The sequence below is a fragment of the Seriola lalandi genome, unplaced genomic scaffold (genome assembly GCF_002814215.2).
Source record: "Seriola lalandi dorsalis isolate HSWRI2012SDOR001 ecotype SW California unplaced genomic scaffold, Sedor1 jcf7180002054671, whole genome shotgun sequence".
NCBI lineage: Eukaryota > Metazoa > Chordata > Actinopteri > Carangiformes > Carangidae > Seriola > Seriola lalandi.
Window position 1 is genome coordinate 786813 of NW_019525224.1, and position 19017 is coordinate 805829.

The window sequence follows — 19017 nt, forward strand, 5'->3', positions numbered from 1 at the left end:
ACAGTAGACCTTATTCACAGAAGACATTTTGACGGTAGGAGAAGCACAGGTGTAAATAATAAAATGAATGGTGGCTGAATTGCTGCTTGGGTGTGTGTGTGTGTGTGTGTGTGTGTGTGTGTGTGAGACAAGCAAATTTTCCTGCATTGCTCATTGAATATATTTCTATAGGGGACGTTGTGTGATTTTAAAACTGCAAGTGGTGATCAATCATTTTAAAATGTGTAATTTGCTGCAATGAACCAGGAGGAATTGTACAGGGTTTTATAGATGTTGGTAAAACAGTACTGAGAAGAGGTCTAATCAGTTAAATAAGTGAAAACACAAGAGGAGGGGAACCACAGGTGTGGAGGGCTTTTAAAGTTAAATTCAGTGTGCCCTCAGCAGGTTTGGAGTATGTTATGCATTCACACTGGAAAAGTGACAAAATAAAGTATGCTCAAAAAAAGTCAGAATGCATATTAAAAATGCTCGATTTTTGATGGACACGTTTCTCCCACAGTACAATGCACAACGAAAATGATGGAGCTGTTCACAGCTGGAAAACATTATGACTGATTGTGGATGGTGGTGGAACAGCTTTGTGAATGTCACAGCAAATAAAAAATGACTATGGAATCTTTTGTAGACTAGCTGCAAAAATTACAATTAGTGTATAGTAAATACTGTATGCAATAAGTATTTAGTATGGACTTGGAACACAGCAAGCGTCAGTAAGGTTATGTGCATGAAGACTTGAGCTTCCTTTTAGGGAGTTTAATCAGCTCAGCTCGTGACGAGGGACACGTGAGCTTTCAGCAAAATATGTGATGAGCTGCCTCCTGTAATTTGGCTCTGGCTAAAATGCCACCTGAATTGATGAATTGAGTTAAAGTAGCATGGCAAATATTTTATTTCCCGCTGGAGTGTTAATTCTGTCTGGGTGGTACCAGGGTCTGCTTTTGGGTCGAGCTGCTACCCAGAAATGTCACACATGGCAGATTTGCACAGATTTAAGAACATGGATGACCGCTCCAATTATTATAATTCACAGGAGGACACCAGGTAACAACAGGCCTACGCAGTGAGTTGAGTTGCTTAAGTTAATTTAGCAGCTGGCCACTTTATGACCCTGTGTTTCTCCACATGCTGTTTGTTAACAAAAAGTGCACAGACCAGACAGTTATAGAAAATATAAAGTAAGCATGAGTAGGTCTCTTTATGTGCATTATCATTCTCTGTGTTAACAAACTGGATCTGAGGTTAATGGTTAAAGCATGAATGTTATTCTCACAAATATTCACATACAGTCACTGTGCTGGACCCTGAGCAGCAAGTCAGACCGATTGTGTACTATGTCAAATGCATTTGATGTACGCATCCCAGGGGCAGACACACTGATAGACGCACGCACGCATGCACGCTACTTGCACAGTTATGCAGAGACAGGAAGGGAAGGAGCGAGGAAGGTAAACAGATCTGATTTTGTTTTTTATGTGTGCGCTACCTCTGCATATCCGACTCTCCAACTGTCTGTCTTTCCCAGTATCCTCGATCTGCAGGTCACAGTTATGACACTTCAAAATCAGTTATTCCAAAAATGTCACAGGATAAAACGACAACAAACACAGAGGCCATGAAATAAATACAGAAATGTATGCGGAAGATAAGAGGAGCTGGAAGGATAAAGTTAGAAAGATACAGATCTATGTCTTGGAAGAAGAGTCAAAGATGCAACGAAGATTTCAAAAACTCAGAGCCCTCTGTGGCTATAGATAGATGAAACATCACCAAAATCTTGAGAGAACACTTTTATGTGATCAATATAGTTTAAAAATCAACCTGAGCGAGTAATATAGAAAATCAGGCCGTTATACTGTTCAGTGTTTGTTCAATAACAACATTCTATTGAAACTTCAGTATTGCATGAGTGGAAACTTTTTCTGCTGGAGTGCTATTCAGAAGAGGTGAATGTGTTACTGAAGGACAAGTAGATAAGATGCAAGACTGAATGCAGAATGAAGAAAAACAATATAAACCTCATACTGGGTTTGGTTGAGGCTTCCCTCACTCCTGGATAGTCTGATACATAAAATCATTGTTTACATTGGCTGGTTGGCTTTTAACTTTCATGTCTTTGCATATACATTTCTACTTTAAGTGATATGATTTGTGGTTCCAACGATATCAATTTAGAAAAAACCTACAGGGTACTACTGATCTAAGATTCCTTTAAGCCATGCTTGCAGCTGGGCTCCATGGCTGGTAGTGCCAGTCAGTCACTTTGAACCAGACAAAAATATCCCCAGCTTTTGAAATTTGGTGCAGATATCCATGGTGCCAGGATGAATCCTAACAACTTTGGTGATCCTTTGACGTTTTCAGTGAAATGACTTGACAACTATTGGATGGATTGCTATGTGTCCAGGCACAGTGCTGAGTGCAGGTCACCCACGTTTTGGAAGTGTTCAGAGCCCGACACAAAGTCACTACGGTTACTCATGTAAAATGTAATAAAATATGCTTGAAGCATCAGGTTGTGGTTAAGTGGATACAGCATGAGTAAAATGAGTCACTACTTATCTGTTCCCTCAAATGCATGTGAGAAGAACATGGCTGAACGCTCTCTGCGTGAAGTGGACATACTTCACATACTGTACAAAGGTGTGCTTTAACAGTGACCACTGGTTGACTCGTCTATACTTTCATTTTTTTTTTTTTTTGCTTATCACCAAATGTTAACACGACTGTTAAGGTTAAATAAATGAAAGAAAAGACACCGACTTAAGCATAAGATTTAATAAACTTTAGGGCCCCACACTGTTCATCATATCTTGATCTTGTCCTATTATTCAAGTTTGTGAGACATTTTTCAAATTTATATGGTCATGTGACCTGACAAGTGATCTCAGTGTCAACTCCTGTTATGTAGCATTTGATACTGACAAAGTGAGTACACATTTTATAGTACATAAAGCCCAATCAATAATTTACAGTAAAGTCACGATCTGGTGGGTTTTATTTCCCCGGGTCATTATTATCCCCCATGTGTTTACTTAACACTATTTTTACATGATGGATAATGCCAAGGGTGCAGAAAAAGAGCTATCTAAATTGAGTATAAATTAGGTCTGAAAGCCAATAAATGCAATGATGACTTTTCCATCTTGTAAAAGAATATTGCAGCACACGCTATGGGGCTCCGTCTGGCAGCAAGAGGAACAATTTTTATTGTAGCACATAGTGAAACTAATAGCCTTCCTGTTATGATGGTAATATTTGAAAGAGGGATTTTTCTGTAACAGAGTTAAAATTAATGAGCTGCCCCACTTTGACTTTACGGTTGACTGAGGTGAACGGTTTGACCTGTGTCAGTAAATTGCCGATTGTCCAGGCAATATATTTCATCTGTTTACACAACACAGACAGAAAGCAGCAGCAACAGGCAAAGGAAACACTGGAGAATATAGGAATGGAATCGGGATGAGGAGATAAAAAGGCGGCGTGATGAGGGCTCAGAAACACATGACAGAGGTGAGAACCCACAGATTGAGTTGTCAAGACAGCAGGAAAATGATGATCTGACAAGCTAAAACTGTGGTTCTTTGGCACTTTGCTACATGCCAGATCACCTTGTTAGAATCATCTGACAGGGAGAATATAGCAAACCGCTGACATAACAAAACCTGCCTTTATATAAAAGAAGGCTTTAAAAGTCCTTCTCAAAGAGTTTCATTAGCAAGCCATTCTTGATAATACTGTTCAACTGAACAGCGAGAAAATGAATGAAAATCAGAAAGCTCATTACTGACAATTTTGAGCTCCGAGCTACAGCAGATGACATTCAATCACACAACACAAACAAGCTCTCTCTCACGCTTTTTCGCATCTCATTTGCTTATACACAAGGCAAGCGATATTCTGCAGCTCGATTTCAATTAGTCTCACTTCGACTCTTACCTTATGTTTTGTATCTGTAATATATCTGGATCTGTAGCATTGAGTGAGGCCACAAAGCTGCCCACAGGGATGTTTTCCATCTTGGTGACTGTCAGGGGATCCGGGAAGAAGACGGGACCCTCGTTGACATCTAGGACTGTGACATGGACAGTGGCTGTGGCGCTGGGGCCGTAGCCAACATCAGGAACCAGAGGATCCTCATTCTCCACCTTGATGAGTAGTGTGTGGAACGCTGTGGCCTCGTAGTCCAGAGGCTGAATGGGGAAAATAGTTGGTAAGTTAATGGAAGGATGATTATGTTTTGTAGTGCAATATATAAATGCATTTGGAAGACTTTACCTTGACAACTGACAGCATTCCCTCATTATTGTCTGGGTTGGTTTGGATCTCAAAGCTCTGTGTGGGATCTCCGTTTATTATAGAGTAGATCGCTCTCCACGCCTCCGTGGCTGGATCATCTCTGTCGTCTACTGTCAGGTTGACCACCACCCCCGTCGAGCCCTCATTCACAGATGCCTCAAACTGTTAGGGTTAGGGTCAGGAGAAAGATAAAATCATTAGTGAAAGAGAACTGAAGATACCTGATTCTAGAGACTATAAAATGTGACAGAGAGGATGGCCTAGATGAAGACTTTCGATAAGGAGCTGATTTAGGTGCTGTAAATCTAAAGGTGTGTTCAGACAGAATGTGATGTGAACTTTAGAGGCAGCACAATGTTAGGCTGCTCTGCCTTCCGCCCACTCCCATCTGTTTTCACTGTGTTCCCCTTCCCGTTGTTTCCGTTGCGTCCGTCTCTCTGTTTGTGTATGTGGACATGCTGGGTGAGGCTTCCTGGTTCCTGCTCCCGCCAATTCTCCTACGCACCTGTGCATGATCACCTTGTCATCTTAACAATCTGCTGCAGTATATATACACTTGTCGCTAGATTGTCCGTTCACTTTTGTGGTGAATCACTGTGGCCAAGTTCCTAGTATCACTGCATGAGTTTATTCCTTGTTTTAAACAGTGTGAAGAGCTTCCCCTTTAGTTCATTAAAGTGATAGTTTGGGTTATTTGACATGAGGATATATGAGGCACTTATCCCTAGTAAGTGTATTACCTGCAGTAGACTTAAGTCACTGTGCTCTCACTTTGGAGAAGCAGGCACAGATGCTGAGCAATGTGCTGCTGTGGATGGGGACAGCAGAACAAAACGTTCTAGCTACCTAAAAAAATCAATATCAGTCTAAGTGAACAATATATTTTGAATATTTTCACTGCTTTATCTTGCGGTCCAACAGGCCTTTCCTTTGGCACTATAATTTCTCAACCATTGAACTTCTGTGCTCCTACAAATAAGTGCACTTATGCCGCACACTGTATTATGCTGCAGATCAGACTCATAAAGGACGGTTTGATGGCGAGATAAAGTGATGTTTTTTTTCTGCTGTCCCTGTCCACAGCACTACATTGCTCAGCTTCTGGGCCAGGACTTCTGCCTGCTTCTCCAAAGTGGAAGGGTGCCCATGTAGACCTACTGCAGGTAATGCACTGACTGTGGATAAGTACCTCACACAACCCCACGTCAAATAACCAGAACTATGACTTTAAATTCCTGCAAAATCTGAAAGCAGCAGGACATGACACATTGATAAATCTACAGCTATAAAGCACAGCTGTCCACTGTGTTTACCTTGACTAAATCACGTGGAAGTGAAACCAGGGTGCAACAAAATGAGCCCACACACCACAACAACTCAGTTTGAGTGGTTTATCAATCTCGTGAGTCACTGCCTCCTTTTCCAGCCATCACTTTAGCAAAAGTGGTGTTTCACGTTTTATTCGTGAAAACAGTGCAAATGCTGCAGCGTCGCATTTTAAGATATGATGTGACAGCTTATGACATCAGATACAGTAGAACTGAAATTGAAATAGTCAGATTGATGTCTCCATATAAATGGCTTCATCAACATATTATTTTTTTTATTACTATCATCACTGTACAAGTTAAAATGAAAAACCACACCACCCGCCGGCCTTGCTGGCTGCAGATTTGTCATGCTATGTATCATGCCGCACTGCACCATCCAGACAACAATATGATTTTCTGTGGAACCCACTTTTTATGTGTCGAGCTGTTGACGTCATGTGTCACTGTAACGAACACCAGTGATGTGACTTGCTGCGTGTGAGTATATTTGTTAATCACCACGCCCTCTGATCTATATATCTATACAGCTCTTTTGTGCACTCAAGGCCTACTGCTTTGTGCTCGTCGTTGTGGTTGCACGATTAAAACAGGGGCCTTAATGTTTGTTATTGTTTGTGACATTTTTGCTTTCGTCATTGTCATATGTAAGCAGGGCACCCAGGCAGAAGAGAGTATCTCTGCTGTTATAGGGCCAGTCCTAAGAGAGGGGTGGGGGGGGGGGGGAATTAATGAATGAATGAACCCTCACAAACTACAGAGGGAAGAAACTTCTAGAAGGACAGAAACAGAGAGACAAACAAAACATGTAAAGAGATGTAACAGTTAATTTACTGCAGTCACACATTCTGCAGTCAAATCCAAGAAAACACATTTGCCTAAACATTAATTCACAGGACAGTAAACACTTGAATGCATGGACAAACAGCGCGCACAACAAAATAAACACATTTTTCATAATTTCTCACAGTGCATCTCATTTATTTTTCAGTTTAATTCACCTCCTTCTCTGCTAATTGTTGTCAGCAGACCTCAGTCAGATTCCTATCAATGCATTCTCCCACTAAAGACTACATTGTGGACATGGATACCCTTGCAGAAGCTCCAGCAGGCCAAAGCAATTTTGTGAGTGTGTGTATGTGTGTTTGTGTCAGGACCATTATGGTGTCAGAGCTTACAGTGTAATCTTTCCGACACAGAACACTCTGTTTAAGGATAGTGCTGGTCCAGCCTAGATTACTGCGTCTCCTGTCAGCCCACGGTATTGTTGTTTCACAGATTACCCTTTTACCGCCTTACACTGCCTGGCTCCATGCATTTATCTGAAGAGAGACAAACATTGATTACTTTTCTTTCCTTTCTTTTCTCCCTTTTGTTATTCATCCAAAGCTTGTTTAAAAAAAACGCTTTGAACCATTCGCAGTCATTTAGGGCACAGAGGATGGAAACACTGTGTTCTTTAAAGAAGGAGGTTATGTTTGTACCCAAACAGGCATTGTTGGTCCTTTTGTCCAGTAAGCCTGCAGCAGTCTGGTACAAAAGCATTATGTGAAAATTAGGAGGCTGTTGAAAGAGCCCAGTGCTTATGTTTTAAGCAAGTGGGATGCACTGGAATTTAAATCTGAATAGCGACTGCATTAGCTTCAGCGAGGAACCTTGAAGTTATGAAAGCCATTTTACAAATATTACCTAGAGGCAGGGGTTAAAGTGCATTCCAGCACCTTCGATTAATAAGTTAATAAATGAGAGCAAGACAGATGCATGCACGCACGCATGCATGCATGCACACACACACACACACAGGCAGGAGGGAAGCCCCGTCCGGTAGATCATTGCACAAGGTGTTGGTCCTTCTAACTTTCCTAAAGAAAAAGCAACGCCCTACTTATCCAGGAACACACAAAAAAAGTGTGATTAAAAAAAGAACTTTGTTGACTGGCGGACAAATGCAGTTCTGGTGTGAACAGCCTGGCTAATGCTCACATGACAAAGAGTTGGACTGGAATTAAATAGAACCCCCGAATCTTAGCCCCCCCCACCAAATCCCACTTTAACCTCTGCCGACATGCACCTAAAGCACACACTCAAACACACAAGCAATGTGATCAGTAACAAAGGCAAGTCATTGGCATTGCTCATCACCCTCCTCTCTCTCTCTCTCCTTCTCTCCATCCCTCACACACACACACACAAAATAAAGTACAGTCACACAGACAACAGCCGGGCAGATTGGGTTTAATCATGTGGGGCAGTCATGCGGTTGGAGGAAATGCTGTATTCTGTGTGATGTGGCCACTGGGCCCCTGCCCTGCCACTGATAAGGCCCCAATTCCACCTGGAGCACAAAGCAACCAGTCACCTGAAAGACTAGAAGGAAATGACAAACTACGAGGCAGAGCTCTTGGCCTGAAAGGACTTAAACACATTAAGAGAGAGAGAGAGACGAGAGATGGCAAAAGATGGGAAAAATGGGTCTACCCTCAAGTTTGCTTTTATCCATGTGCAGGCCAAGAGCAGAATAAAGACACACACACACACACACACACACACACACACACACACACACACACACACACACACACACACAAGGATCTTAAATAATTAAGAAATAACACATTTTTATAACAAATGCACATTAGGAAATACACTCGCATGTAAACACAGTACTGTAAGTAGGGTGTATGAATAGATAGATAGATAGATAGAGTTGCAGTTGCCATAAATCAAAGAGCCCTGCACTTCAGACACTTAACATTCCAAGGAGTAAAAACACAGTGTGGCATTGATTTTCTGTTTCCTGTCTCCTTTTATGCCTGACTTTTCAATAATCTGTCCCATAAATCTTCAGGGTAATGTCATGCTGCCAAGATTTAACTTGGTGTTAGACATTTGAGGCACAACAACCTAAAAAAAAAGCTAAATAAATGGATAAGTTCAAGTTTCAGTTGACAGTTTCATCACTGTACATTTTATTTGTTCTGTTCTACACCTATGACTGTGATGCTGGCTCATCTTAGTTTGTTAATATGGTAAGTAACATGTAATCTGTGTATTTTTTGACTTCTCTTCATTTTTCATGTTAACATGCTGTAGAAACACAATGTTAGTTGTAAGATTTTTTGCACTTAAAGGGAGGGTAGGTTTTTCATGGTCACATCCTGTACGTTACAGCATAGACTTTTTGAAGGCATTTTTCCTTCTGCTCAAAGCATCTTTGTGTGTATTTATATCAATATAAACATCTATTAGGACTTCAGACTTGCATACGTGCCTAATCCATCAGAGTGAAGTCACGTCTGCATTCATTTATGTCAAAGCTACATTATTGTTATGCGGTTATGTGGTACAGAGTGTTTATTTCATATCAATCTGTCCTTAAGCTTCATTACTACACAACAACATATTGCTGATTCACTTTCATACCATACAGAACTGAATAGAAACCGGTCTGTCTGGAACATCAGGAAAAATACATCCAAAATCTAAAACTGTAGTGCAAGAAAGGGTCAGAAAATAGTAGAAAGAGTATGTGAAATATAGTTAAAAGCTAAGGCTTGAAATCACACTGGAATGGACCTTTAAATGAGCATGGTTAAATAAATTCTGCATCATATTATATCTGTATCATGTAAAAAGTACCTCACTCCCTGCCTCATACATAGTATATAATTTAAATCGTATTTGTCACTACATTGGATAAATAGTTAAGGTTGTAAACGACCAATCTCTGGATTTGCCCACTCCTGTCTCATTTAAAATGAATAACCAGGGGCTGGTTGCGGACTGTGTGAACAGATCCTAATGAGGATGGTAAGATTCCACTGCTACAAGATAAGTTTTAATGAGAAACAAACCCAAAACTAAATCTGGGCTAGGTGGTACTTTGTTTTACAGCCAGTAATTGCTAAGTTTACCAGGTATTTGAGCTGTGATTATTGTACAATTACATATATAGTAACAGGGAATAACATAATTTAAGTACAATCTGTACCTCATATTATCTAAGTAATTTCTAGTCATTATTGAAAATAGGTTATTATCTATAGTTAGTGCCATTAAATGTTAGTGAAGATACTACAGTAGCAGGTTTCTTCTGCTTGCCAATGAAACCCAGTTGCTGCAGGTTTAGCTTCTACAAGGTCTGAGAGTCTGAATTTGGTGCAAATCAAGCAAAAGGAAAAAATGTAGTAAACAGTAAGAGCACAACCTGCCACCATGGTCAAACGTGCTCACCACTTGTTCACTCACTCTGGGATGCTGAGTGAAAGCTGTGTGAGAATACGCAACCTAAAATTGGTCTTCTGCTTCTGTTTTAGTACACCTACCTGAAGTAGTAAACATCTGCAAGGTGAAGCAAAACAGCTGATTGATTTCTGAAAACACAATATAATGTCACACAACCTCCATCATGACACTGTCAACAACCTTCTGTGTCCCTCTTCTCAGACAGATGGAGGTGCAAGGGAAGCCTGAAATTCTGGCAAAGAGCCTGAGAAAGAGATGTGAGGCTTTAGAGGAATACACACATCTGTCAGCTTTACCGAGTAACACTAAATGCGCTGTGGCTCATTAACACTACTATGGAAATTGCCTCTTATTTCTTATACAGGCTTTTAATTTGTCTTTCATTGCCAGATGGCATTGTTTGCCTGTTACAAACCACTGACCCAGAGCTTTTTCTTCTTGTCTGACTGTTGTGGTGTTGTGTGCAGAGCTGTGTGCCTAATACACATGGATAGAAACTCTCCTAAAGAGAGAGAGAGAGAGAGAGAGAGAGAGAGAGAGAGAGAGAGAGAGAAAGAAAGAAAGAAAGAAAGAAAGAAAAATAAGTGGTTGTTTGCTATGAACCATCAGATACTCACCATATTCTTACCGATAGTACATAGCCACACACACACACACACACACACACACACACACACACACACACACACACACACACACACACACGGAGATGAATGGAGAACTTATTAGATTCCTGGATGTCTGTCAGAATGTTTTTATGAATACAGATGGCAGCTGGGGCTGCACTGACAGGTAGCCAGACAGACAGTTGAGCAGCTGTCCTAATGGAAAGTACTTTGTGACATGTCCCTGCTGCCCCAAAGATTTTCTCTGACAACAGAACACATACCTGCAACCCATCACATTAAACCTCCCAACACAAAACTATTTTTGCCTCCAAGTAGCTCAGTTGCCACATCACAGCATGGACGCACTACAACAGCGCAGTTTGAAGTTTGTCTTCCTGAGCATGTTGGCTACTTTCTCACTCACACTCTCACACATCTCTTAGAAAGAGATAGTGAGACGTAGCTCACTTAGCTATATCTAGGTCCACCTAATCTTTCTGCTACATTTTTGATCCTCCCTAGATGGTGGATAAATCCTATCACACTATCTAGAGAAGGAAAAACCATACACAAATGGAAAAAATATGTTACACCTTAGAGGGAACATCTCACAAAAAAGTCTTAAACTCTGAATGATAGAGACATGCACTAATTTTGTATTTCTAGGCCCCTTTGTAATAAAATTCGGAGGTAGACGTCACAAAAATAAAAGTAGAATTTAGAAAGAAATCCCTGAGAGATAAACATGAATCATGTACATTTTCAAACAGGCACTTGTCTTTTCTTTATCCTCTTTCAAAAGCAGCTTAACTCTCAGCAGAACAAGGTGTAGACAGACAAAAATCTGTAAAAAAGGCACCATTTTCATTGTGCCTGCATGAAGCTGAAATGAAACCAAATGCACATGATCATTCATCTTCCCACACAATCTTATACGGTGTCTGTGTATGGCACTGGCAATTTACCGCTCTGTCTAACCCCACACCTTGCTTTGTACCCTTCCCCCTATCTTTAATCCTGCATACAGTAAGTGTGCCTGGAGAGTTAATGAGCTTACCTGTATCTTTATTAAATTTCAACAGCTTCTGCTCAGGCTGTTTCCAAAGACAGATTTTCGATGACATTCAGCAAAACCGCTTTTCTACCTTTGCAGAACATGGCAGCCCTCATATTTGTCAGACTAGGTGAGTTAAAAAAAAAAAAAGAAAGAAAATAATCTTCATTCAAATAACCACGTGCTTTAAAAGCACTGACAGTAATTTAAGCGTTATAGCGGATGTATTACATTGGTTATCTATCTGGACAGTCCCTCTTCAATGATCACACTGGAGGGTTCTTCCTCTAGGAGTCTTTAACTCTCTGTCAACCAACAATGTGACAGTCATCCACCTAATTTCTGCCATAGTTCAGTGTCCTCCCCTGTTCATGTCAAAACTGTACGTCTACAATCATGCAACCACTGCTAAACCGCATGCCATGAATAACTCACAGTTATTCACAGACAGTGCCTCCTCACCTTTATAATTTCACACCTTTTTAAAATCTATTGCTCTATTCTATTTTTACTTATTCTGAGAATTTCCCACACCAGACATCATATATTATATAATATATCTATCAAGCCAAGAAATGGATTGTTACACTTTTTCACTGTCATCACTGTTTGAACTGCACATCAATTAATCTTTTAAAATACACGGTCAAATCCCGTGAGATGCTTAATTCTTGGTAGTGCCACTGCAGGTGTTTTTTTTGGTCTCGACTGGACTCACTCTTCACACCATCGTGACAAATTATACATTGTTCGAATGTCTCATGATTCTGTGTGCAAACATTTTAGGTGCTACTACAGGCTTTATATATAAGATACTGATAAGAAATACTGACATACACACATACAGTGTTTGTGCCTCTGTAACTTTGGTTCAGTGTTTCGTATACTGATTCTGACTCTTGGGTTGTAAAATTCAGAGTTCCTTTCAAAGGAGACAAGGTTATGCTGTAATCAGAAGAAAAACAATAACCTTTTCATTTTGGGTACATTATTTGTGGGCTTGTGCACAACAATGGGGGTTTCTGGTAACAGGTTAACAATTGATCTATGGGGCTTTCTCACAGCATATATGTGTTACTTGTCATAGTAGGAAAAGCAGGTGTTACCAGTAACATTAACAATGTCTGCTCTATGCAGGTGTCCCGGTAAGCCATGACTGTGACAGTGAGGCAGCATGTAGCACACCAGGATCTGAAACTGAGGCTGCTGAATGGAATTCAGTCATCATTCTTTTCATTATTTACACCTGTGCTCTTCCTGCTGTGACATGTCTTCCTTGAAGACATTTCTGCTGAAACTTTCTTTTGTTTGCCTGACTTTTCTTCTTTGTCTCATATTTTATGGCAGCAGCATACAACAAAATGGTACATTACTGCAGCCACCTGTGGAGGCTGTGACTCAGGAGGTAGTGCAGGTTTTCCACTAATCAGAACCGTCCTTGGGCAAGATAATGAACCCCGAATTGCCCTGATGGTAAATATGATGGTGATATAAATATATATTAACAAGTAACAAATGAAAAATAAAATATAAGAATAACAAATAAATCAACAATACATTTTTTATGCTTTGGAACAATATGATCATATACCGTAGATAACTCACTCTTATCCACACTACTGATCTACGATGAGATGTTCATTTGTACTTTACAAGTATAAAGACTACTGGAAAAAGATTGAATCTGCAAATAATGTCAGTAAGGGGTCCCACATTTCTGTAAAGTGGTAAGACTAAATAAGTGACATAATATCAACAATACTACAAGCATAATGCTAACTAACAAGTCTACTATAGCCAACAAATTAACAAAAAAATTAAATATCTGATGACAGAAATCAGCAGGCAGTTCCTTTGAAACAGAAAACTGTGAAAAACTCTCCACGTTTTCAGATAAGCCCACTGTGAGCTTGTGTGTGGACAGGCAGCTGGCCTTAAGATTTCTAACACATTAATATTCCGCTGAGCAAACTTAACACTTGATGGACAATGTGGCTGGCCATTTTAAGTGGTCTCTCACAGTTCTTTTCTAGTGCATCTTCAGTCTTTATCAAAAGGACTGAGATGTCAAGAGGCATCACATTATTAGCATTTGAATAGAATTACCAGGTAATACCCATCATGACCTGTTTTATGCAGCATCGCTGCTCAGCATGCGGTGATAAATATTACTTCCTAATGTATATACAGGCTTACCAAATTATGGATGATGAAATAACTGAGCAAATGTAGACTGATGAATGGAGAATTAAATGATTGCAAATCTGTGCAAAAATGACTGATTTTTAATAATTTAACAAGTGGACTTTGATTTTCCTCCATCTGAAAATCTGACCAATAAATTAAATCTAAAATTGCAAAAGTTTCAAGGACATACTCACACACTCACACTCAGCACATCTTTACTCTAACCGGATTTGTTTGTGCATATGTCTATTCTCTGTATCCACACATGCAGTCAAACAAACACATATGTACAATTGTCCTTCGTAACCTGCCTCTAACCTGACAGATAGGGCACAAATCCTGCCCCATCCCTTCCTTTTTGTGACAGCGATTTCTGGCCAACTATGCCACTGTATCACCCAGGGTAAACACAGTGTGTATCTCAGAGCCAGTGAAGCAATCATGCAAGGCCCGGACTAATCTGTGACACCCGTGAGCCATCCCCCAAGACAGACCAGCACTGACAGGGCCCTGCTGCCCTGTGCCTGGTGCTACACCCATCACCACTAAGGTCTTTATCAGCGGGACAGATGGATTGCAGGCAAACATATTCTGCTGGTCATCATAGAGGAGAGAGGTAAGGAAAAAGAGAGAGGGAGAGTGGGAGTGCAGCCAGAAAGACAGACAAGCTCAGAGAAAGACCGAGAAATTGAGTGCAAATAAAAAAAAAAATACAGAGACTGGCTGTCAGGGAGTTTGAGTGACAGGAGTGATAAGGTCCATCATGGTCTTGTTATGAGAAGCAGGGGGAAATAGGCGCAGTCAGACATGGCGTAGAATTAGCAGAGCCAGAGAGGAGACGGGACAAGTAGAGCAAGCGCTGAGGAAGAGAACGAAGAGGGGATGAGGACAGTGGTGGACGAGGAAGAATGAAATAACGTGAAGGTCAAAAGGTGTTCAGTGTGGGGGAGCGCACAAAAGTATGTCAGTGTCTCCTCACATACCACCATTAACCAGTGCAAAATTTAACAATATCCACAAAATTCCCAAGTATGTGAGTAAGACAGTGTAATATAAAATTCAATACAGCACAAAATGTCCCAGAGACAGTGGACCTAAAACTAAGAGTAAACACACAGAGATAATATAACCCCAGCTGCGATTGAGATAAGAAATTCATCAGGAGAAATATCCATTTTCGTTGCAGGAGCATACATATCAGGAACTTTCAGATGACAGATCTACCAAGGGAATCCATATCAGTTTTCCCCTCTTCAAACAAAAAATAAAACAGGATTAGACCCTTGCTATAAAAATTAATCAGGTCTGAGCTCAATCCCCTACAGAAGGCACTTTGGTAGCAGAATGTAATACATGTCCTAGTAAGTAATAAGGATATGTTAGCAGTAAGGCTACCTTAGCTTGTGATTTTTATGATTTTAAAAACGGAAGATAGAATCATTCATCCTTAAAAAAGAACTAAATAAGCGGAAAGGAAATGGCAGTTTGGCATACTTGATTATAAATCTTTCATGAAAGGCTTTAAAGATTCTCTATACATTTGAATTTCAGAATCACAGGTTGCAGGTTGAATTGCAACATTTAACATCAGCTAACTCTTCACTTCTTTTCACGTCTGAAGAGAGAGCGCTGATTTACATTTGAACTTTCCTTGCGGTTTAGAGTCAGTTAATGTTTGGTTTGACTTTAATTTACTTTCATATTTTTACAACCCTGTATATCTAAATCTGTAAATAGTTACATTATTACAACTTACAAGTAACACCAACAGACACACAAACAGCTGACCAGTGTGGAAGCAGATGTTGTTGGCCTTTGATTTGTCCCATCTGTGATTTGAGCTTGTGATTTGTGGTGGTCCCATTAAGGAGAGGCAGCTAATGTTAGCTAGACCCTCCTTCCTTTCTACAATGTGGGACAAACACAACACCAAGTTTGGAGGGGCAGCCATGACTCAGCAGGTGTTGAAATAACATAAACGAAAAGAAATGTCTGTTAGAATCACTGCTAATGTTAACAAGTATCCATGTGGATGATTGTGAGCCTAGCTTGCTAGCTCCCACTTTTTGCTTGAAATAGCCTATTAATACCATGATGGAGACTCTCAAATGTTTGACATTGTAAATGGACGGATGTCTTAAATTGCTAATGGTACATTACCAATGCTCTGTGTGCCTGTGTAGAAAGGGGAAAAGAAAACTATCTTGTATCTATGCTCGTAGACAAAACAGGGAAGTGACATGCTCCAGTCAGTAGCGTACCGTGGAAGTTAAGAGCGTGTCTCCTAGCAACACTGGCTCTAAAATATTAAGCAACTGCTGCCAGAGGCCTGAAGCTTCACAGCTGTGTCCTGCGTGGATGTCAACCTACTGTCATGGCTCTACATTACAAAAGGCTCCAAATCCTGGATAAGAACTTTCAAAATAAGTAAAAAAAAAGGGGTTCCAAACTTTTTTTCCTGTTTGTTTATGTTAGTCAATAGCAACTAATGACAGCATATCTACTATAAACCATAATCAGGAGCTGAAAAATATTCATTTTAAAAGCATGAAAATGATCTTCACATGTTCTGTAATTCTTAAACATTACAACTTCAAAAACTTCAATGCGGAAAGATGAATTTGAGAGGAAAAGAACAGTGTCCCTGTAGGCAGATCTGAGGATCTAGGCAGAGACTTCACAATTTATGAATAGCTGTCTCTATGAATATAACTGCAGTAGGTAGGTCTGAGGGAAAACAGAGGCACCCTACATGGGCATTATGTTTGCTGAATTCAAATAAAATGTCAACTGATAAAACCCAGCTACAGTGGATGTAATGAATAATAACATGACAGAGCACATTCTCCTGTACATTCATTTGCTTCTTTTTTTCTTTTCCTCTCTCCTGTATCTTCTATGTTGGACTCTTTCTACTCATCTTTTCATCCTTCTCTCTGTCTTTCTCTGCTTGAGTTCAGCTCACAAACTGGAAGAAGGCCTTTTAAAGCTTACATCTGGTCTGTAGGAGGTGGCGTCTTCAGAAAGGCAACTCAAGATTCTTATAAAGAAAAGGGTTTCGGAAAGTTCTATAAAAAGACTTGAGTATTTAGTTAAATAATTTATACGGTGAAAGCTTGAGAGCTGCCACCGACACAGACTCAGCAGCGATACACACTCGCAAACACACTCACAATGTGATGGCGGTCATCTCAGAGGTCATAGATGATTAATCTGCAGGTTGGAATCGGTCAGGAAGAGTGGAGGGTAGAGGATTTATACATGGAGCTTAGCACCTTCAAACACTTGTTTTTTAAAAGCTCCATTTCTCCACGCCGTTAAACGGATCTCTTCCTGCTGAGAAATGAGAACATTAACTGGGACACGGACATGGTGCACTCTGCATGGCCCTGCCGAGCCCTCTGAGCTGTAACATTTCACATCTGAGCTGCGCTCCTTACAAGCTCTCTTGACACCCCAATGCATCATGGGAGGGCTGTAGGGGAGGTTTGGCTGGGGCAAAGCACAATGTGTCTCAGAATCTGACAACAGCTTAGGGCATTTCCATTAAAAACCACACAACTCAATGTTACAACTGCACCTTAAGGTGCAAGGAGAGTCTTTTTTTTAATTTTAATTTTATTTATCTATTTTTTACAGGACCTCATTCTTTTTTCCTGCTTTCACACCTCCAGAGGTGAGAAAGAGGGATGAAGAGGGAAAAGAAAACAGCCATAGTGGCAGCTTTTGACAAATTCATCATGAGTTGACACAAACAGGCAATAGGTACAACTTATTGTGTGCTATTTTCAGTTGTTTTGTACATGTACATTTTATTTTATAGTGTGACTCGCAGGCACCGGTTTAGTCTATTGGCTTTTCACTAATGCCCCAAGGCACTGCTGACTAAACAAACCATCACTGAACCACAACACATCTACTCCCACGCCTGCTCACAGATTCCCTTATCTTGCCTCTGCACCCCTATCACTCAGATGCGGGGGTCATGATGCGTTCTTATATGTCACATATGTTCTTTGCACACATATGTACACCCTGTGATTAGGGATGGGGGGTTTGAAGCAAAGGCTCCAAGGCGTGTCCTGTGTAAGAAGGGGTTGGCCAAATGAAGCGCCACTTCGAGGCATCTCATTGTCAGGAACACGTCACGTTGTTTCAAGGCCTTGACACCCAGCACTTAGGGTGCTGAGGGTGGTAAGTTGGTTCACGGTTTGTCAATGTAGCAGAGTTTGTACAAGAGTTTACCAGAGAATTTTTTATTATTAGGAGTAGAAGTAACATGAGTAAGAGTAGCATAGAAAAGTGAGGATTCGCTCCATACACAAAAACTTGTGTATCCTCACCTGTACCACAGGGCACTGAAGTTCTTATGTTCACCAGCATCCTCAGCGCCATGTGAGATGATGTTTTCTGAGGCTGGGGAGGTGATTTGTAAGAAGAACAACCACCCCAAGCCAGGCACAGTGAAGAAAGTTCTGTTTTTAATAAAAATCAATAAAAATGTCCCCTCCTTTCTCTCCCCCATTTGCACTGTACTTTCTCAGTGTACTCACTGCAAGCACAACACAAATGTCATATTTAATAACAACCCTTTATAAATATGTTTGATAAGTAATGAGTCAATGACATGGGTAAAAGAAGCAATAGCAGGGCCATATTGTTCTCTTCCTCACTGCTTCAGGAAACTTCCTTTGAAATTGCTACCTGTGATAAGTGCAGGACTTTTACTCAGCATGACCTTTAGCAGACAAAGACAAAAATATTTATGTATGAAAAAGCTAAAGGACACCACTTACATATATATATATATATATTTTTTTTTTTCTTTACATCTTTGAGTTGGTGAAAGCATGTGTACATGAAATGTGGGGGCAACTGAGCATAGTGAAGGTGACTTGACAAAAAAGTTAGTTGTATGACTGTGCAGTGATATTTGCTGAGGATTGAAATAGTGAGTTCATCTGTCAAGCGATCCCAAGAGTTAAAAAGTGTCTGCATCAGCCAATGCAACAATATGTAGTAGTGCTGTGCAGGTCCACCTATAATCTATGGGTTGGGCATGTTCGGATAAGCTACTAGTAAATATCATGGGTTTGGGCTAATTGGGTAAAAAAAAAAAGACAAAGCAGCCTTTCGTTATAAATAACTTACAGAAGCACTGCATGCAACAGGCTTTGTGTTACAGGCTCTCTGACTTGCGTGCATAAGGCTAGCCTGGGATTACAGGTCCAGGTTCCACCTTCTCTCTCTCTCTCACACACACGTGCGCGCGCACGCACGCACACACACACACACA

The 19017-nt window shown here is 40.5% G+C and overlaps 1 protein-coding gene across 1 annotated transcript in view; it reads right to left on the minus strand.

The window, feature by feature from the left end:
• Positions 1–19017, minus strand: part of cdh13 (cadherin 13, H-cadherin (heart)) — a 310913-nt gene that overhangs the window by 63626 nt on the left and 228270 nt on the right. Inside the window, exons 10-11 of the mRNA XM_087177984.1 lie at positions 4279–4461; positions 3940–4193 (exon numbers count right to left, since the gene is read on the minus strand). Coding sequence (XP_087034110.1) covers positions 3940–4193; positions 4279–4461 — 437 coding nt within the window. The remainder of the gene's footprint in view (positions 1–3939; positions 4194–4278; positions 4462–19017) is intronic.